Source organism: Pogoniulus pusillus, chromosome 4 (genome assembly GCF_015220805.1).
Source record: "Pogoniulus pusillus isolate bPogPus1 chromosome 4, bPogPus1.pri, whole genome shotgun sequence".
Lineage (NCBI taxonomy): Eukaryota > Metazoa > Chordata > Aves > Piciformes > Lybiidae > Pogoniulus > Pogoniulus pusillus.
This window is the reverse complement of record NC_087267.1, coordinates 7,748,788-7,771,066: the sequence shown is the minus strand read 5'-3', so window position 1 is coordinate 7,771,066 and position 22,279 is coordinate 7,748,788. Positions and strand designations below refer to the sequence as shown.

The 22,279-nt window shown below is 39.1% G+C and overlaps 1 protein-coding gene across 9 annotated transcripts in view; it reads left to right on the top strand.

The window, feature by feature from the left end:
- Nucleotides 1-22,279, top strand: part of MDFIC (MyoD family inhibitor domain containing) — a 59,009-nt gene that overhangs the window by 29,511 nt on the left and 7,219 nt on the right. For 7 of the 9 annotated variants that reach the window (XM_064142094.1, XM_064142088.1, XM_064142090.1 and 4 more), the window contains 2 exons: nucleotides 10,683-10,958; nucleotides 11,538-12,740. In XM_064142094.1, coding sequence (XP_063998164.1) covers nucleotides 10,683-10,958; nucleotides 11,538-11,812 — 551 coding nt within the window. In that variant the 3' untranslated portion in view covers nucleotides 11,813-12,740. Of the gene's footprint in view, nucleotides 1-10,682; nucleotides 10,959-11,537; nucleotides 12,741-22,279 lie in introns of those variants that run through there. The other 2 variants (XM_064142092.1, XM_064142087.1) reach the window with 1 other exon arrangement.

The following is a 22,279-nucleotide window of genomic DNA, read 5'->3' as shown; positions in this document are numbered from 1 at the left end:
GATTTTTACTTGTGAATTTATTTTTGTTTCTTCTCCACTCTTTTCTTCCCTCACAGACTAAAGTGGCTTGGCTTTCCACCTAGTTTTTATGTTTATGTCTCCTTTCCCTCCAGTGCTGTCTTCTTCTGGGTGGTTGATATCTTCTCTTCTTTGGATGTGTTTGTCCTACTACTGTTTTAATAATGTAAAATCCCAAGTTTTAGGCTGTTCCTAATCATAACTGCCCATTTGCTTCTCCTGTTCCATTTCCTTGCAGCTGTGCTTTCTCTCTTCCTTTGGTTTTCTGATACTTTATATCAGCTGATGCCAAACTTAGCATCAGCTCTAGGTTATGAGAAAGAATAGCAGAGCAGAAATAACCACACCAAAGGAATCAGAAACTCCGTTATCAATGTATCTATTATTATTTTTGTACTGATGTTCTGTATTTTCCTGTTACCTTTTTACATCATCTTCTCTTTGTTGCCTACATAATTTTTTTCACTCCTATTTTTTATTTCTGTGTGGTGTTAGTTTTATTAATGGTAGAACTGGGTATTAGAATTATAGAGATGACACAAGACAAAGCACTGAGAACAGGGAGTCAGAGCACAAAAGGTTATGATCAGTGATGCAGAGTCCACTTGGAGGCCTGTGGCTAGCGGTGCTCCCCAGTGGTCAGTACTGGGTCCAATCTTATTCATCAGTTACCTGGATGAAGGCACAGAGGGTATTCTCAGGAAGTTTGCTGATGATACAAAACTGAGAAGAGTTGCTGACAAACCAGAAGGCTGTGCTGTGATTCAGCAAGACCTGGACAGGCTGGAGAGTTAGGCAGAGGTGAACCTCATGAAGTTCAACTACAGCAAATGTAGAGCTCTGCACTTGGGGAGAAATAATCCCATTCATCAGTTCAGTTTAGGGGCTGACTTGCTGGAAAACAGCTCTTCAGAGAAGGACCTGGGAATGCTGGTGGACCACATGTTGACCATGAGCTAGGAATGTGCCCTTGTTGCCAAGAAGACCAGTGGTATTCTGAGGTGCATTAAGAAGAGTGTGGCCAGCAGATCAAGGGAGGTTCACCTCCTGCCTCTGCTCTGGCCTTGTAAGACTACATCTGGAGTGTTGTGTCTAGTTCTAGGCTCCCCAGATCAAAAGGGACAGGGAACTACTGGAAAGAGTCCAGTGGTGTGTCTCCTGGATGATTAGTGGACTGGAGCTTATGAAGAAAGACTGAGAGACCTGGGGCTGTCTAGCCTGGAAAAGAGAAGGGATCTCATAAATACATATAAATATCTAAAGGGCTGAGATCATGAGGATGGGACTGGGCTCTTCTTAGTTGAGGTCTAGTTTGGGCAATGAGTACAAACAAAAACACAGGAGGTTTCATGTAATAAAAAACTACTTTAAGGGTGACAGAGTACTGGAACTGGAGAAGCTTTGGAGTTTCCTAACTGGAGACTTCCAAAAACCATGGGGATATATTCCTGTTCAACCTGATCTAGGTGTACCTGCATTAGCAGGGGTTTGGACTAGATCATCTGCAGAGGTCCCTTCCAGTCCCTGTGATTCTATGCACCCTTGAAATCTAGTGGAATTCTAGCACTTATGTGACTGAAGGTCTAGAAATCAAGGGAGCAGTGAACATTAAGGGAATTGCTCATACCAAACATTTGACTTCATGTTCTTTTTAAAACCAGGTACAACCAGTTTTTCTGTATATGAGTTTAACTGAATGCTGTAATGTTCTCCTCTGAAAACTCAGTATATAAGGTATAGCTGACCTTTGAACACCTTTGCACTCATTGGTGAGTGATGAATAGGCTATGCTGAGAAGCTGTTTGCCTTGGCATCCCTCCGTACCATGTTCTTTCCTGCAGCGAGACAGTGTCTGTTTTTTTCAGTGTTCACTGGGGTTTTGAGGATGGTAACAGGAGATTTGAAAGCCAAGAGGTCCTGTTCGTGCACTTGCCCAGGTTACAGCTGTTAATGACATTGAGGTTATCTCTCCTGTCTGGTACATCCTGCTGTGCTGCTTATGCGACAGTACTCAGCAAGTGATATCCTGTTGTTTGTAGCTGCTCTTTGATGTTTGTTTTTTTTTTTATTTGGGAGCAAGTTACACAATGATGAGGGGCATCAAACCTGTTCCAAATAGTTGATTTAGTGTCTTAGATTCCGTGGGACACCAGTGTGTCTTTATGCAGTGGTATAACCATATGTTGTAATAGGCACTAATTGCATACCTGCTGTAATTGCGATGCCAACAGCTTGGATTATCTTTTTTTGCATCTAGTAGTTAATTAACCCTCTTTTTAAAATTAGAGCTCCAGAAGCAAAGCATTCTGTTCCTCAGTGGAATGGAGATGTACTGGGCTTGCACTCCTTTTTATCATTTATAATTTGGGGGCCTGTCCTCAGATTTGTTAAAATATAGGTTATTTGTGTTGATGTTGTGGATCACTTTGAGCAGTTTAGAAGTTAACAAAAAAGACTTACTTGTTTAGTCTTAATGGATTTATTATTTTGCTTTCAAATCCAAACTGTACAAACACCTGTACATTATAAAGCAAGATTTAACAATGAAAAAAACAAATAAATTAAAATGCTGCTTAGTAAGTTATTTGCATTGAAAAAAAAAATAGAGGGCATTTCACCTTAAATAAAAATAATAAACCAAACACAAAAAAAACCACAAAACAAACAAACAAACTCAACCCTGCTTTATTAATAATTAATGTGTAAAACACCATAATTATGCTCATGGAATGTTGAACAGGTGACCTTAAGTTATCCTGTCATTGGACACACATGTGCAACTATAACCACTGTTGCTAATACTTGTAATGTTATGAAACATAGAAGCAAATAATACACTGCGATGTGTGAATGTATGAGGAGAAGAATGAGCAGATAAATGTTAGAAGTGGAAAGCTTCAAATAAAGTTTTCCACTTTTGCACACAGCTTTATACAGAAATTTATTATTCCCCAGATGTCTGGGTGCCTGTTACCTGTAACATCCTGGTTTGTGTTTGGCTCTTTTCTTGGTTTTTTTTTTTGTGATGAGCTGCTTGTTCTCAAGAAGTGAGACTGTATGCTACAGTGAGAACTATATTCCACTTTATAAAGATATGGCTTAACAGTCATTGCATTCTTGTGATCTAGCAAGAGTTTAAATAATCTGCCAAGTTTTTTCATAGAGGCCAGTATATGCAGTCTCACAAAAGCATTGCTAATGATGATAAGATCTGTGTAGGATAGATGAGAATTTACTGATAATCTAATGGTAATTAGAAGACAGAAGGATATTTGGATTTTGAGATCATTATTAAAAGACAGATAATTAAAAATGTTAAGAATTTTCTCAGTTCAGCAATGATTACAAATTTACTGTTGATATTAAAAAGTATCAGCAAACATTTCTTTGTTTTGCAAAAACACACCAAGAGAGAGAATTTGTAAATAGAGAAATTCACTCGACATTTTCAGTGGGGATGTCTATCAACTTTGTAAACCTCTGGCTACCAGCCCTTTTCATGCTTCCCTGTGGTAACTGCTTCTTTCTGGGCACGTCAAAGACGTCTTTATACAATGCCTGCAACCCTTCAAAGAGTGTATAAGGTCCTGCAGTTTTTCCAGAGGAAGGCACTGCAGGTGTCTTTGCACAGATTTAAGAGTACTCTTGGCACCTTCTTGTGTGCTTATGTCACTTTCTCAACCCATAAACACACATGCACACATGCGTTTGCCATTCTCACCAGCTCTGCACTGACTGAGAGATGGTGGGATAAAATGTCTTTTCCTTTTGTCCCCTGTGAGCTCCATTTCTGTTATACCTGAGGTTCCCTGGATGTCTTCTCAGACGCATTTTAACAAAATGCTCTCAGTGTGGGTCCTGTAAAACTCATACCAGCAATTTTGCTACAGTATTTTCATTACAAAGGACATCCTGTTTCATAATAATATATTATATTCATTTTGAAGATGTCCTCGTGCCTTACAAGAAGCAATTCTATACAAAAGCAGTTGATGTTCTTAGTTGCTACTTTGTTTTCCTTGTAAAGTCAGCATGGTATAAAAAATTCTGCGTAAAAAATTGATTTTAAAAGCTAGATTGTACCTTGATGGTACCTTGTTATTTAGTTAATGTATGCCTTCTGTGATATGGAAGCTGCAGTATATGCTATTTATGTCCTGGAAAATATTCAAAAATAATTGCTGACAAAAGCCACTTCACAGGTTGACTCAGAGGTACATCTTATAATCTGAATGTTAATATTCTGAATAGCTAGGCAGAGAAAACTATTGATGTAGTTTGAAGAACCATGTAGAGACTACTCAGGATTTTAGTTACAAAAGTGGGGAGGGAGAGAGGTTGAGAGATTGGAGTTCTGTCAGCTTCACTGAAATGTTATGCTTATTGAGCATATGAATGCATACAGAGCACAAGCCCTATGAGGAGAGGCTGAGGGAGCTGGGATTGTTTAGCCTGGAGAAGAGGAGGCTCAGGGGTGATCTTATTGCTGTCTACAACTACCTGAGGGGTGGTTGTGGCCAGGAGGAGGTTGCTCTCTTCTCTCAGGTGGCCAGCACCAGAACAAGAGGACACAGCCTCAGGCTGCGCCAGGGGAGATTTAGGCTGGAGGTGAGGAGAAAGTTCTTCACTGAGAGAGTCATTGGACACTGGAATGGGCTGCCCGGGGAGGTGGTGGAGTCACCGTCCCTGGGGCAGTTCAGGGCAAGGTTGGACGTGGCACTTGGTGCCATGGTCTAGCCTTGAGCTCTGTGGTAAAGGGTTGGACTTGATGATGTGTGAGGTCTCTTCCAACCTTGGTGATACTGTGATACTGTAATTTGTATTACTTTTGAAAAGGTAAGATTTTTTGCTAGTAAGTTGGAAATGTTGTCTTTTATACCTCAGGAAATTAGGTAGTTTCCAGAAGCAATATGGAATCACCTTAGTTTTACTCTAGAATCCAGGCAGCCTCTGGTTTTGCTGTGCAATCCATGACTATCTGTCATCTGCTTTATTTTTCCCCTCAAGCTGAAGTCTGTGTTACAAGGAAGCACTGATAAAAACCAGAGGCCTGATTCTTAGCTCCCTTGCACCTAGTCTCTTTTCCATGTGATCCATGCAGAGGCGGCAGGATCAGCTACCACTGAGATCAAACAATTTCCCCATGTCAAATTAGCATGTAGGTCTGGGGTTTCAGCATCAAGTGGGCTCAAGGAAGACCTCTGCATTTCTTAAACAGAATGTATGCTCTTGTGGTAGTTGCAGATGTTTTGGGAGACAGAGAGGTGTTGAGGATATTTTCAAATGAAATCATACTTTGTATGTCCTCAGTGTTTGGAATACCAAATGTTCATTTTTTTTTTTTTACACCCAGGATTTGTGCATTTTATTCCTCCCTAGTCCACCTGCAAAAATAACTGCTCTGTGGCCTGATCTGATGTCATAAACTATTGTGTCATAAACGAAAGAAAACAAAGTTCTTACCTCTTTGGGCGTGTAGTCAGATGACTCAGGCTGTAAGCTGGAAAGTAGTTTTTCCATTGGTGGCATTGGCTAGCCTAGCAAACTCCACGGGCATCTGTATTTCTTTTGTTGTGGTTAAGCTGCTACTTAGCCGTCTCAGTTCTTCTCTTTCTCCTGATGTTTTCTTTTTCTTCATAGATTCATAGAATGGTTTAGGTTGGAAGAGACCTTAAAGACAATCTAGTTCCAGCCTCCCCGCCATAGGCAGGGTCACCTTCAGCACTAGACCAAATTCCTCAAAGGCTCATCCAACCTGAATACCCCCAGAGAGCATCCATGTCCTCACTGGGCAACCTGTTCCAGTGTCTTACCACCCTTACTGTAAATATTTTCTTTCTAATATATAGTCTAAATCTGCCCTCCTCAAGCTTCAACACATTGCCTCTAATCCTATCATTACAACCCCTTGTGAAAAATCCCTTCCTGTCTTTTCTGTAGGCTCCTTTCAGGCTGCTGTAAGGTCTCCTCTGAGCCTTCTTTTCCTCAGGCTGAACAGCCCTAACTCTTACAGCCTGTCCCCATAGGGAAAGTGCTCCAGCCTTCTGATCATCTTCATGGTCCTCCTCTGGACATGATGTCCTCCTTAAGTTGGGAGTGCCAGAATGGAATTCATTACTCCAAGCAGGGTCTCACAAGAGTAGAGGTGACAGGCAAAGTGACTTCCCTTTTCCTGCTGATCACAGTTCTTTTGATGCAGCCCAGGATACAGTTTGCCTTCTGGGCTGCACGTGCACTTTGCTGGCTCATGTTAAATTTTCCATCAACTGTCACCCCCAAATCCTTCTCTTCAAGACCACTCTCGAGCTCTCTTCTCCCATTTACTGCTTGGGATCGCCCTGACCCAGGTGTAGGACCTTTCACTTGGACTTGTTGAATTTCATGCAGTTTCATGGGCTTGGGCCCATCTCTCAAGCCTGTCCAAGTCCCTCCAGGTGGCATCCCTTCCTTCCAGCATGTCAACTGGACCACAGAGCTTGGTGTCAGGTGCAAAGCTGCTGATGAATTTTGACTCTGCGGAGTCAGTATTCCTTGTTTGCTTGGTTTTGTGTTGTGTCTAAAATCCCTGCCAATTGGTTAGACTGTCCTCTTTTGCTGAATTTCCTTGTGTTGACATACATTTTTCTGTTAAATGCATACATCAGAATTTTTCTCTTGAGAGTTACTGTTATGTTGCAAGGTGTAAACAACAAATTGTCAGTGTGCATATTCATTAAAACTGGGCTAAGGATTTTGGAGTCTGAACGAGAACATGTGTAGTTACTTCAAAGCCATAGTGAATGTTTACTGCTTAAATATTTACTAACCAGATAGAAACCTCACAATTAAATTATTATGCAAAGTTATTTAAATAGCAGCAGAAGTTATGTATTAAAGCCACTTTGCAAGGAAACCATTGACAAGGAAGCAGTGAAATACACTAATAGATTATATACTATAGCAATATATTGCCTTTTTATTGCTTTTCCACAGGCAGCAGATTCATATATAGTTATTACTAGCTACATTATCTGCTAGTTTTCTATCAAAAAAGACTCAGTCTTTTGAATCATTAATCCAATATTTATCATTCATATTGCAAATCCACTAGTGTTAGCACTGTATAAAATATTGACTTAAATCTACTGGTTTTGCTAAAGATTAAAAACATATTAACCTAAAAAGCACAGTATGTCTTAGGACATTTGAAACTATTCATTGTGGATGTTTGAAATGGCAATATTTCTGTGTTGTGAGGAATGATTTCTTTTTTTTAAGTCTTTGACATACAATAAGTGACCAGTGCCATCCTGATTTGAAGATGCTGAATGTTCATCCAACTCATATTCAAAATTTTGATGTGTATTACATTAGTTATTGAATATCAAGAATAAATTTTTTGCTCCTACATAGAGTGTAAAATGGGATCTTTTGTAGCAGCACCCGGCCTGTTTAGAATGATATAACAGGCGCTGAATGTTCACATATCAAACAAAATGCCATCTTTCTGTAGAAAAGAGGTGTCAAAAAGTTTCTTTGTACCTTTAACGCATGTGATTATGTAGTACAAAATGCAGAGTTTGTAAAATTTCTTGAATATACAGGCAAAAAATGAATAATTCAAAACAACTCATAAGTTCTACATTCTATTGTATCTTTTATAACGCAGGCAGAAGATAGCATTGTGTTCCCAGTAGAGCTGAATTTGCACAAGTTACACCTCTGAAAATGCCAGATGGTCTATGGTCTACTTTTGAGAGCTGTCACATATGTAAAGATTTGAAAAAAGAAAGACAGCTGAATGAGAGCAGTGGATCATTAAAGAGAGAGTGAGAGTCCCTGGGTATCACTGTGTTTTAAGAAGCATTGTGTTGTTCCCCACATTATGCCCTTTTTTTTTTTTTTTTAAGATATATACAACCTTTAAAAAATAAGGTAAAAATATTTCTATCTTAAACTGAGTGGTTGTGGCTTAATCTTGGAACTGTCAATTCCTTTTGTTCTTTATGCTAGAATGCAGTCATATGGTTCCTAATTGGTTTCAAGTGTGTTTTAACCATAAGATTCAAGTCTCCCTAGTGCAAAATTATCAATAAAGTTAAAATAAATTTAAATTGAGATAACTAATACATTTGGGGTTTTATTCCATTTTGATCTGACCTGTGTATCACATGTGAATACTGTAAAGCCAGTCAGCTAAAAATGTGTATGTTAATGTTAAAAGACTGAACTAGGAGTACTTAGGGAACAAGATGATTTTGTAATTTTTTTTTCTCTTTTTAAATCCAAACTCAAAAAAAAAAATCCCAGATATCTTATAATAAAAGCAAAACCATGCAACTGTTTAGATTCAACAAGACATTCACCTACACTGTCAGAAGCAGGCCTAATTTCAAAGATTGAATTTTGGATCATTTTGTCAAGTTTTTGCATTGTAGCAAAGCACTAAAAATAAGCAAACACTTGTAAGCTGCCACCACCAATTTAGCTGTCAGTTTTAGAAACTTGCATATTCAGACATACAGAAGTCTTAGTGTAGTCTATTGCTTTTCTTTTTTGAGAGGGGTTAACACCCTCCCTACTAATTCTAGGTGCAACTGTACCACTCCCCAGCTGGGAATCATGAGCAGCACAGCTTAAAAGAACATTGTTACATGGAATGTGAGAGACACTGTTCCTTAATAGTACATTTGAGTAGGATAATAATAGCTATGAGGAACTATGAGTATGAACACTGAACTTTGGAGAGTAAAATTATGATTTCTGATATTTCCAAAGATTTTGGTTTTAACTGTGGTTGGGTGTACATCCAATATTTTAAAATGGAAATACAACCATAGGTAAATAATATTCATAAAAAAATGATATTTAACAAAATTAGTTCTTCTACATACATGGAAAGATGAGCTACAGAAAAGGTTTCTGGTACAATACTTTCAATGAATCCTATTCAGGAAGGAAAAATCTCTATAAAAAAATGTTTTGAGGCTATTACAAAAGTCTGGGAATGTTAACATATCGTACAGATTTAATTCCAGAATGAAGGAAATGCTTTGCCTATGCTTCTCAAAGATTTTGCAAATCTGAAAGGAGAAGTTTCAATTTTGCCAACAAAATTTTTCATAAGCAGCAGTTATTTGTTCAGGTGTTAGTAGCATTGTGCTCCTCTGTTGGCTTGGAGCAGTTACTGCTGGTAATAGAAGGAAATGATCTTTGTCTTTCTAGCAACATCTTTGTGGAGACTAAAGCATAAATGTTTCCCCCAGCCCTCCCTTTCTTTCCTACGAGACAAACTATGCAGTTTTGTGAAATAGATTCAGGGTTTAGGTATCGTCTTAAAAGTCTTAGTTGTTATCACTGAAAAAAATCAAATGTGAGGTAAAATTGAACAGTTCATATTTAAAGTTTTACAAAAGGTATCTTTTTTTGCCAGTGAACTTGACCAGGACAAGTTTATGATAGTTAGAGGAAGAACTGGGGAATGGTTTTGGTGTTCTTGATAAAAAGGAAGCATTGAGGGTTTGTTAGGCAAATTCAGTACTGGATTTTTTTAGAGATCACATTGAACTGTGTGTCCCAGTAGTATTTGTCCCAAAATGTGGGACAAATTTTGTGCCTGAAGTGAACAGTAGAGATGTTTCTTTTGCAGGAAATTGGTTAAGCTATACATACTATTTTCTTGGGCACAGTGTAATGTGCATATGAGGCTACACTGTGAAATAATCTGAAAGAGAATCATCTGAAAAGAGAATGAACTGCAAAACGCTTTTTTACTGCTGCCACTGTCTGATCTCTCTTCAGCTCACTCTTTAGTAGAATCTGTTTTTTTTGTCCTTGGCATTAGATTTATAAATAGTTGAAGATTGGACTGTCTGAAAACCTCTTTATGTCCAAGCATGATACAGAAGTGTTTTAATTAGGAGAGGTGATTTGAATGATTCTTTACAATTATGAATTTTTTTGTGGATTTGTTTTGCTTTTTTTTTAACTAAATAATAAAGTTTAATTGCAAAACACTTTTTTTTATTACAAAGCTTTAAAAAAGAATCTTACATCTTTTCTTTATACAGAGACTTTACATACATAGACAATGCGTTTTACATGTTATTAAAAGTATGCTTCCTTGTGGTGCAGTAGCTCTGCGAGTTTCACAACCTCTTGCTAGAATGAGTTTATAATATGTGGTCTTATAGTCTTAACCAGTCCATTAAATTCCTTTCTTGCCAGGTTTTAGTTTGTTTGTTTGTTTGACTTTAACCAGTTTGTGGCCATTAAAGCCCTAACTGGCCCATTACCTTTAGCTTCACTTCCATTACTGGAGTCTGTTTCTTCCCTCCCATAGCTTTTTTCTCTTATACCAGTACATTTACCTCTTTCTTCATTTGGCTCCCTTAACACAAGTTTATTTCAGTTTTGCTACTTTTTCTCTCTTGATTTCTTTTTTCCTACAAGTTACCAGCTTTGTTCTTTGTCTGGGGACCTGAACACCTAATAATTATTTTAATCTAGAAATATTACTTTAACCTAGAGATATTTTCTGCTTTCTTGTTTTGATGGGGAAGTGTTAACTTTTTTCTCTATTCTTTGATCAATAAAAGCAATGAAAGTTGCATTCTCAATCTAGCCTATAGTGTTCAATTATCAATTTACATTTTAAATTAACCCATTCTTTCTTTAATTTTAAGCACAACCTCAGCGTTTGCCTCAGCCAAATACTTCAGCACTGGAAAGGGGTGAGGAAGAAAGTGTTAAAATCCAAAACGGCCATGTGGGTCTAAGTAATGGAAGTGGAATTCACAATGGAGTCAAGCATACGCCTGCAGACAACAGAAAGCTTTCAGCTCCTGTTTCAGAAAAAATGCACAGAAAAATTCAGTCTACCTTGTCTGTCAACAGCAACAGCAGCAAGAAGAGTAAGATAAGCTCTGTGTTTTCTCAAAAGCCAGGTACTTCACCTGAAGGTAAGCAGAAATTCTTATTAAAAAAACCCAAATCTGAATATAGACCAGCCAAATGCCCTGTTCTCACTAATAATTATACAATCAATTGAAAATAATTGAAGAGCATGACTCGTGCTCCAGAAGCAAATAGAAATCGTGATGATAAAACATGAGTTACTTCCCCAAAGGAAAATATTAAGTGTTTGAAGGAAATTGAAGGAATGGGACATTTCTAGCTTTTAAACATTTGGCCAATACAGTCTGATAATGTTTTAGTCTTTCTAGTTAGTATCCTGTCAACATTGTCATATACATATACTAGGAAAAAAAAATTAAATCACTAGTTCAAATCACAGTAAATATTTAAACCCAGTAATGGCAGGCTCCATGAAGCTAGAGTTTGCTTTTGAAAATGTTCTCTTACTAGATATTCTGACTAGCCATGGGGTCTGAAAGCCCAATAGTAAAATTTGGACCTGTGCTTAATGTTTAATGTTCCGTATGTTTTATTCAGACTGTAAATAATTTGCATGAAAAAGCTTTGTACTCCCTATGCACAGTTTAAATAAACAAAAATCATTAATTTCCCTTATGTTTTAGGTGTCTTTTCACTGCTTGCAGTTACTCTAATGGCCCCAGAGTTCCTGAGATGCTCCTCAATTCACTACCTTCCCATTAGCCCTAATATACTCCTACCTGTTACAAGAAGGGTGCAGAGACTCTATATATTTTATTGGTTTCAGGTAGACGTAGATGCAACTGGTTTAAAAAAAAACACTCTGGAGAGTGGATACAGCTGTTTAAAAAGAAAATCCACTCTGCAGAGTGGATACAGACAGATTCTTAGAGAAATGGGAGACGGTACTGTTCAGTAAAATGGGGAGGATTCTTAGCCTAGATGAAAGGAAGAGGGATCATAAGGACTGCGTGTAGTGGCCTGAACGAAGCCTACTGATGTCAGCAGAGTGACTTCTTTTGACTTCGACTACTTCAGTCAAACCTATTCAGTGAATCTGTGTAGTGATATCAAGAACAGTTTCACTCAGACTGTGCTATGGACGGGTCCTCCTTGCTTTGGTTTATTTTCATATTGATCTTCAAGAGCCAACTGTTATTTTTCTGCTGCCCTTTCAGTCCTCTTAACATTTCTTTCCAAAATCACAGCTTCATACTTCCTATATTCTCCTTACCTCTTTCTCTTAGGTGAATACAGCTCAGTCTCCAGCCTGATATTTTTCTATATATTGTTCCTTCATGCAGTATCAAAAAGCTGTAAGTCAAGAGACCTAGATCTGTTCACACAACTGGTACAAAGTGCAGGCCCCTAAATTTAAGAAATTCAACCTCTGAGAAAAAAAAATACATTGCAGACTTCCAAAGAGAAAGTGCCTGTCCTGTTCATGATCCTATAGAATTTGTGGCGAGCATATGGGTTTTTTTCCTTCTAAAATTATATTGGAGTGAATATACTCAGTATGAGGTTTTGTTTATTTATAATAGCCTTGGTAATGATTATGTCAAATTACTAAATGATCGAGGAGCAAATTAGTAAAATACCTTCAGATTTAGCTCTAAATTGGGATATCTGATTTTAATATGCAACACATGATTATGCTAGTTGCCTGAAGCCAATAATATACTATTTTTATATACAATAAGAAATGTTGGTACCTTTCAAGGCATATCTGTTTAGAATATACGTAATTACATTGTGCTGTCACACTGTCTAACTTACATACTTTCAAAGTACAGAAATGTGGGGTAATCCTTAACTGTCATGAGTGGTTTCTTGTGTCACCTAATAGCTAAAATTAAATATATTCAGCATCATACATCTAACCTTGTAATGTTCTCATTTTGAATGTGGGGACTTGGATGTATGCTCTGAATAGCTTGACCCACAGTTTTAATGTCTTCTTTTCTTAGTTTATGTGAATAATATTCTTATCAAGTTACTGGCATCCTGGCCTGCATCAGGAAGAGTGTGGCCAGTAGGACAAAGGAGGTTATTCTTCCCCTGTACTCAGCACTGGTCAGGCCACACCTTGAGTACTGTGTCCAGTTCTGGGCCCCTCAATTCAAGAAAGATGTTGAGGTGCTGGAACATGTTCAGAGAAGGGCAACAAAGCTGGTGAGGGGCCTGGAGCACAAATCCTATGAGGAGAGGTTGAGGGAGCTGGGCCTGTTTAGCCTGGAGAAGAGGAGGCTCAGGGGTGATCTTATTACTGTCTACAACTACCTGAAGGGGCATTGTAGCCAGGTGAGGGGTGGCCTCTTCTGCCAGGCAACCAGCAATAGAACAAGGGGACACTGTCTCAAGTTGTGCCAGGGTAGGTATAGGCTGGATATTAGGAAGAAGTTCTTCCCAGAGAGAGTGATTGGCATTGGAATGGGCTGCCCAGGGAGGTGGTGGAGTCACCGTCCCTGGAGGTCTTCAAGAAAAGCCTGGATGAGGCACTTAGTGCCGTGGTCTAGTTGATTGGTTAGGGCTGGGTGCTAGGTTGGACTGGATGATCTTGGAGGTCTCTTCCAACCTGGTTGATTCTATGATTCTACTTCACTGCAGGCAGGAGCAATATATGCTTACCTTCTTTTTACAACCCTCTTTTTTTTTATGAGGTGTGCAATGAGAGATTCTGGTGGTGATCAGTTGAATTGTCCACAATAACACAAAGTAAATATCACTAGTTAGGGAAAGAATATTTAACTGTAACTTAAAAATAATTGTGTTCATTCTCAGAAATGTTAACCCTACGTGACTAATTTCAGAAGTATACACTTTAAAGACTTGATATAATTATCCAGGTTATTTATTCAGAGGAGTTTATCTGCATTTAAACTAACAATGTATATACTTCATAAATACATCCAGCTGTAGCAAGCCAGAGGATTACATTGGTAAGCCCTGTAACTGTGGATTGCATGGACACTCTTTTAAAATGCTACCCATTAATTAGTTTGTACCTAACTTCTGTAGGATTCTTTGTATTGGGGATCACACTTTTGTGGGCAGAGAGGTGTTTTTGTGAGCAATTTTCTCTTCTGGTCCAATGATGTTCCTGTAGAAACTATTGAATATTACTTAGAGAAAGATGGAAAAAATAGGAAACTTGGAAATTACTTGCTGTTTTAACTACTCAACTTTGCTTTAACCTGCGTTATGTTAACCTTGTCAGCCATTGATTGCTGCTGAAGAGCTGCTGGGTTTGAGTTTACTTGAAGATGTGCATTTGTAGTTGGGCACATCTATATGATCTAATTTGTAGGCACTCTCTTGTGTAACCTTATGCAGAAGGAGGCACATTATACTAATTTTTGTACTGTGAATGTCATCTGATCAATCACCCAAAATAACTCAGCTACTTCAGCTTACTGTAATGGCCAGATAATTGTAGCAGAAGAAAGTATAGGTAAATGTGTCCACTTTCAGGCATTCCAATTCACTGTAAATTTTCTGTTCCTTATGTATGAGCTTGGATTTTATGATCTCATAACCTTTTTTTACTGCTGGTAGAAGCCAGTGTTTGTTTCTTTGTTTCTTTGTTTCTTTTTAACTGGAAAGTACCTGTTTTTTTGCTTCTGCCTTCTCTTCCACTATGAATGTTCTGCTTTATTGAAAGTCAGGAGAATAACTATTTTCAAGTGAAGCAAAGTGGCCACAGAAAAAAGGTAGTTTATATCCTCAGAAGGAAGAAAAGTGAGAATTCCATTCATCTAGCTGAGTTTAGGTTATAGGAAAGAGAAAATATTTTACTCTTATTAACTCACAAAAGCTGCATTCTTCTTGTCTTTGTAGAAGACAAGAAGTTAGTATTTCTGGACCACCACACCTATCTGTAATGCAAAATATGTTTGGGTCTCTAGAACATCTTATCTAGTGACAGGACAGAAAACTTACTAGTGCTTGAGACAAGGTAGAATCAAGAAACATCCAGGCTTGCCACCCATCCTACTCAGAAGCATATTTAGGGTTATGTTTATTTAAAAGTGTAGTATATGCAGCATGCTGCTTGATGTACTACAGTCCCTAGTATATATACTAGAAAACTAAATGAAGTCCAGTATTATTTTACCCAGGATACTACATCTTCCTGTGAAGATCAGAACTGCTCCTCTTCATCTCTGAAGCACTAGACTGTCTTAATGCAAGCCATAAAGCCTCCTAGTTCCTCACCAAAATCCATGCTTCCTTAGTTAACAACTCTTTTGTTAAAAGTTCCAGCTGCAAAGTCATTTTTTTTCCCCCTTTTTCTTCTTTTTTCTTAACCAGGTTGGAAAAGACCTATAGGATCATTGAGTCCAACCTGTCACCTAACCCTTCTAATTAACTAAACCATGGCACTAAGTGCCTCATCCAGCCTCCTTTTAAACACTTCCAGGGATGGTGACTCTACCATCTTCCTGGGCAGCCCATTCCAGTGGGCAATCACTCTTTCTGTGAAGAATTTCTTCCTAATGTCCAGCCTGAACCTGCCCTGGACAGCTTGAGACTGTGTCCTCTTGTTCTGTCACTGGGTGCCTGAGAGAAGAGACCAACCCCCGCCTGGCTACAGTCTCCTTTCAGGTAGTTGTAGAGAGCAATGAGATCTCCCCTGAGCCTCCTTTTCTCCAGGCTGAACAACCCCAGCTCCCTCACCTGCTCCTTGTAAGGCTGTGCTCCAGCCCTCTCACCAGCCTTGTTGCCCTTCTCTGGACACATTCAAGAACCTCAAAATCTTTCTTAAATTGAGAGACCCAGAACTGGACACAGTACTCAAGGGGTGGCTTAACCAGTGCTGAGTACAGGGGCAGAAGGACTTCCCTGGTCCTGGTGGCCACACTATTCCTGATACAGGCCAGGATGCCATTGGCCTTCTTGGCCACCTGGGCACACTGCTGGCTCATGTTCAGTCACCTGTCAACCAGCACCCCCAGGTCCCTTTCTGCCTGGCTGCTCTCTAGCCACTTTGTCCCCAGCCTGTAGTGCTGCATGGGGTTCTCATGGACAAAGTGCAGAACTTGGCATTTGGCCTTGGTAAAACTCATGTCGTTGGGGTGTGCCCATCTATCCAGCCTGGCCAGGTCAAATTTGCAGTGTAGAGTGTATGTTGTGAGCTCTTGGAATTGGAGTTGCTTTGGAATTGCCTAAACTGTTAACAGATGGTTTGGTAGCAGTAGTATGAAAGCTTTTAGAACTGCCTTTTTAAATGAGCCTGTATGGAGGAGCCATGTCAGCATTCAAGTATATGCTGTTTAGAAACATTTTCACACCCGATGAAGCTTAGGAGGGTGTGAGTGCACTCATCAGCTCTGCTTTTCCCTCATCTATTATTAATCCATCTTGTCCCTGAAGAAATCTTACTCGGCTGCCTAACTTAAACTACAGAAAACTAAAGGAATTGTGAAATAGTAGGAGTGTCTCTCTTAAAAAGCAGTTTTTTAAACACTGTTTCAGTTCTAAAGATTTTTCAAAGGAATTGAGTATGTTTCCATTCACATTGGGAATAATTTTTTTTTTAATTCAAAGAAATTTTAATCATATTTTAAATTATTGATGTTGGAGTTGTCACAGTTCTTCCAAAACTGTTGGCACTAGCAAAGAGATTTGCCACTTTCTTGCACCTGTTATGTGTAGAGCTGAGAAACACCTTGGAAATCTGAAAAAGCAATAGTAGATGAATCAAAAGAAGGCTGTGTTTGGAAGCAGTATTACCTGTCCAAAGTAACTTGAAGACAGGAGGAGGTCTATTGGAGATTGCAGTGTGGCAGCTGAATGTAGATGTTGGGAATTGAAGAAAAATGAGTAACTGAATACATGAATATGTATTAGAGCAGTGGAAGGTAGTAGTGACGTATGCAGAGTTGGAGAAGGGAAAGGGAAGGAGCTGGGCAGTGGGACAGTTGGAAGAATTTTAGTTAAGGAGGTGAAGGTGGGGAAAATGAAGTGGGCACTAACTAGTCTGTGAAAACTAAACAAAGTTTTCTTTTGTTTCATTCCTAAACAGTGTTTCCTTTCCAAAATGTTTTGAAGCTTGGTGTTAGGCTTTTTTTTCTTTTTCAGTTGAGGCAGTAGCTTATAAAGTTAATGATGGAGAGAGGGTATAGAGATTTTAATTCACTTTTAAAATGGATGTCTCCTCACCCTGCTTGTCACACTTGTTTTGATGCAGCTCAGAATACAGCTGGGCTTCTGGGCTGCAAGCTCGTGTTTCTGGCTCATACTAAGTTTTTTATCTAGTGACACCTCCGAGTCCTTCTGGTCAGGACCACTTTTGAGCACCTCCTTGCATCTAGACTTGATGAACTTGATGAGGCTGACTCCACCTGCCACTTAAGCTTGTCAAAGAACCTTCCCTCCCATGCATGAACCAGACCACACAGCTTAGTGTCTTCTGCAGATTCGCTGAGGGTGAACTCAGTCCCACTGTCCATATTGCTGACAAAGATGCTAAACAGCACTGGTCCCAGTGCCAACCCCTTGTCAAGGTAGATCCTGCAACTGCAGCAGCTTATGATAGGTTGAGTTTAGTGTGGTAGTTCGCATGTTCAGGAGGCTGAAAGAGTACACAATTGCTGCATTAGTCTGGACATGGTAGCATGTTAGACTATGGTGAACAGGTCATAAACCTGCCTTCTGTATGTACGAGATACTCCTTCCTAGACTCTAAATCAGAGAGGCACTAGAAGGCATCTTCATTTCAAGGATTTTTTTCAAGATAGGTCATAGAAAGTGTAATAAGGATAGATAAAAAACAACCTGCAACATGCAAGTGGGGCTCTGGGGAAGGACAGACAGTGTAGGCTTTAAGTTACCAGGTGTGCTTTTCCAGGAGCAAGGCCTGCAGCATCTTTCCTCAACCTTCTGGACTGTGTATCTTGTGCCAGTGAGCTCAGAGATGTGGTGAGCAGTCTCACCCAATGCTTTAAAATCCAGTGTTTAAAATTCAACATTTCAGGGTGCATCTGAATGAGACTTCTCCTCCCTTTTTAGTAAAAAGTTCTTCCATTCTAGATGTTGAATCAAAGTATGGGCTTGGTAGATACTATTTAACTCATGCTGCTGACTACATTAAATTTATTAGAGTATCCCAAGTGATATTGATGGCTTAACTGAAGACAAAGTAAGTCCATCAAATAGCCTTTGTGTTAAGCCAGAGTCTTAAGAACTACTAGGTGCATATATATGGAAAGTAATGAGTAGTTCTCTAAGCAGGTTAGCAGACCTCTGTTTGAAGTAGGACCATCTTACTTTGGTTGATGCAACTTTATATAAACACAAAAGTAGTTTTCAGTCAATTTTACTTCCTTTTGAGGACATGATTTTGAATAGGACTTTTTAAATTATTTTTCTTTCCCCCCTTGAGTTCCACAAGAGGAGCAGTAAGTTTTCTTTTATATATTCCTCTGTCATTGTCTTGGTATCATTTACTGAATTTTGCTGTGAATGTTCCCTTCACCATGAATAATCTAACACTGCAGAAATACCTGCTGGCCTTCTGTGTCTCCTTCTTCACTTTTTTCAAATGCACATACACTTCTGAAATTTATCTCATAGCATTAAACACCATTTAGGCAGCTAGTTAATTGATATGCTGAAAATCAGACAAAAATTTCCATTGTTATCTTTTGGAAATTGATTCAGAGTGGATTTGTGTCTGAGCACGACGTGCAAAACAGATATATTTTTTTTGTTAAACATTGCATAAGAATGCAGTTGTCAATCAAGCAGTGGGGAAATAACATCATATGTAGTAAACCCTGTGATTTTTGAGGAGCCAACTTGAAGAGTGCTGTGGTTTAAGCATGGTTGTATTTTTGTTTGCGTAGAAGTCTTCGGAGGTGACTTAGACATTGTGTACCCAGAGTGAGTGGGAGTCAGGGTCTGTAATGAAAAAGGTCTTCCTGTTGTGTGCATTTTATGAGGTCGTGGTCTATCTTGTGCCTAACTAGTCTCAGTATTTGCAGTGATCAGCAATGTCAGTGAAAGCTTCATATTCAAAGGAAGCCTTAGTGGAAATTAGTACATTTCTTAGTAGATCATAGAATTATAGAATCAACCAGGTTGGGAGAGACCTCCGAGATCATTCAGTCCAACCTAGCACCCAGCCCTATTCAATCAGCTGTCTCATCCAGTCTTTCTTGAACACCTCCAGGGACGGCAACTCCACCACCTCCCTGGGCAGCCCATTCCATTGGGCCCATTGCAGATCTCTGTGTTTGAACTGGATAGCAGTACTGCATGCAGTTTGTCAGTTCTTTCTGCATTTCTTATTTTCTCTGGAGCATTTTCCTTAGTGGAGTGAGTTTTCTGGAAGAGAATGGGTAGCAGAGACTGCACACAACCCCCATATGCTGCAGGATTGATGGTGTGCATACCACTGCTCGCTAAGTTTATGCCCTGACTTTGTGCAATGTGCAGCTTTAAGACACTTATGCTGAGGTGGTTTCTCATTGCCTGGTCATGGCATAACTCTCCACTATGAGCACTGTGTGTTCATCCCCATTGCTACTGGCCCTGTGCTTCCAGCCCGTGGGATGCTTGTAGCACCTGCTGGGGCTTCTGTTCTGCTCTCTGCAGGAGCTTAGAGTAAACCCCTGCTGAGGACCTCAGCTGCCACTTTGATTGCATTTTTTTGATTGCGGTTTTGTCCTTTTTGATTCTTGCTGTGAGACAGCAGAGTGCCTGGAGATTTGTTTCGAGTTGTCTGAACTCTCTGAATATAGTTATTAAGAAGCTGACCAAGGTCACTGTACTGTAAGTGAGCTTATTTACCATTGCAGACATGAAAACCTTTTATCATATGTGACCTGCCTGCTTGGTATGAAAGCTTATTGGGTCAGTTTGTGACAGCTTAGTGTCAACCATTACAAAAGGAGTATGTATCAGCCTGTGTGTGTTACTCTGTACATTTTTCAGTTAAACTTCTGCATCTCTTGTAAAGTTTCAATGCTGGTATTTCCCTTAAAAGTCAGTTTCCTAAGTAGACCCTCCCATTTCCATAAAAATGAGGAGGAGTTGATGAAAGGGAAGTTGAAATAAAATATGTATTACAGTATTTAGAAGGAATTGGTTATCAGAGTAACATCTGTTTGCAGAGATTTTGAACGTAGAAAGTATTGTGCACATGCAAAGGTTTACAAAAACATGGACAAAAGCTAAGGGGTTTTATTGTTGATATTGTTTCTTTTCCTTAAGCAGTTACAACTAGGTGAGATTAGAGTGAGGCCCTCTGGCCTTTGAATAACAGTGCCTAAAGAGTTTTAAGGGTTTTTGGGCTGTTAATGTCTGGATATTTTCTGTGGTACCATTTCTAATCCAGTTAAAGAAGTTGTTATGTGTACTGTATATGCTCTGGTTAAAAGTAGCTGAATGAATGTATATGAAATAAGCAGCAAAAACTTGAATGATTTGGTTGTTTTTTTTCTTTGCCTTGGCATTGTTTTGCAGTTTTGATGAAGTTCCCTAACAAATTTGTAGTTTGGAGACATATACCAAAGGATGAAGGAAACAGCTTAATTTACATTGTTATTTTAAAATGCTGCATGGGATGACATTTTTAACTTCAGGTCTAATCTCCATCCCAGGCAAAATGAAAGGATAGTTGAAGATCAGCTCAAGTGTCTGAAAGCTCATCTTTTTTCTTCCCTGGCTGTGAGTTGGTTTAATAAAGTGTACTGTTACTGCCTATAAACCAAGCCAGTAATTTATGTTATTCAGCATGACTCTGGGGAAGCCTGGGTCATAGTCAACAAATGTGATACTGTGCTTTGATGAAATCAAATGTATTTGGTAAAGGATATAAAGCAGATGCACTGTTTTGGAGCATTTTTGTATAAAGTATACATCTGTACATTATTTGATGTCCTCATGTCCTCATGTCCTCGCTTCTGTGCAAGTGTTGATTTGTAGCACAGTATTTCTCCATTAACCAGAGCAAAATTTAATAGAAGAATTGAAAATATATGTAAACTTGAGACCAATGTAATGTAGCATGAAAGTTCTGAGGACGTTTATCTTCATTAAGTGTGGTCTTCTGTAATAAGGCATAGACTAATTTCTTCCATCTTTGTTAAAGTGTTCCATGAAAACTTAAATTGCAAAAAATCTTGGGAGTTAATAGTACTGTGTTGTCAACATCAAGACAGATGGAGTTTGGTCCTTGATAAAGGCACACTCACAGCTCTTAACTGGGAAAATAAGAATGACAAAACCTCTACTTCTCTCAACCAAAACAAGAACATAAATAAACAGATCATTTAAGCTAGCATCTGTTTACAGTGATACAGTGTTATAACTGATATTACTCTATTGTTTCTTTATCAGAAAATACTAAAATATATGCAAAATTCCAGAAAACATGTTGGCAGACATTAAGATCCTCAGACTTCCATTCTTGTCCAGATTCTTCCTAAATACATAAAGTAAATTTATTTCCAATTGGGTAACTATATTCTACGGCTCACTCATAGAATCATAGAATCAACCAGGTTGGAAAAGACCTCCAAGATCATCCAGTCCAACCTAGCACCCAGCCCTAACCAATCAACTAGACCATGGCACTAAGTGCCTCAGCCAGGCTTTCCTTGAAGACCCCCAGGGACGGTGCCTCCACCACCTCCCTGGGCAGTCCATTCCAATGGGAAATCACTCTCTCTGTGAAGAACTTCTTCCTAATATCCAGCCTATACCTACCCTGGCACAACTTGAGACTGCGTCCCCTTGTTCTATTGCTGGTTGCCTGGGAGAAGAGGCCACCCCCCACCTGGCTACAATGCCCCTTCAGGTAGTTGTAGACAGTAATAAGATCACCCCTGAGCCTCCTCTTCTCCAGGCTAAACAGGCCCAGCTCCCTCAACCTCTCCTCATAGGATTTGTGCTCCAGGCTCCTCACCAGCTTTGTTGCCCTTCTCTGGACATGTTCCAGCACCTCAACATCTTTCTTGAATTGAGGGGCCCAGAACTGCAAAAACTGTTAAGATTTGAATGTGAAAGTTAAGTAAAGTCTTTTTTTTTCTTAGCATGTTATAAGCGGTTTGAAATTTGAAGTAATCTGTACTTTGAAATAGTCTCTTTGGCCGTGGAAGCAGGAGATAATTATTACGAAATCTTGTGCAAACAGTGAGGTACATTTTAGTGGTCTACACCATGGTTGTGCACAACATGGCCATCTCTTTTGAAGTGAGCTTCATGTGGCAGCTTCTTCAAGGATAGATTGTGCTGATTGTGTCATCATACTAAAGCAACCAAAGTAAATCAGTATTAGCTATGTAGATACCTCTAGATTCTATGTAGATACCGCCTAGATTGCTGTAGGAATATGGGCACTAGAGAAGAACAAGTTTTGTGTAGCATGTAGATTTGT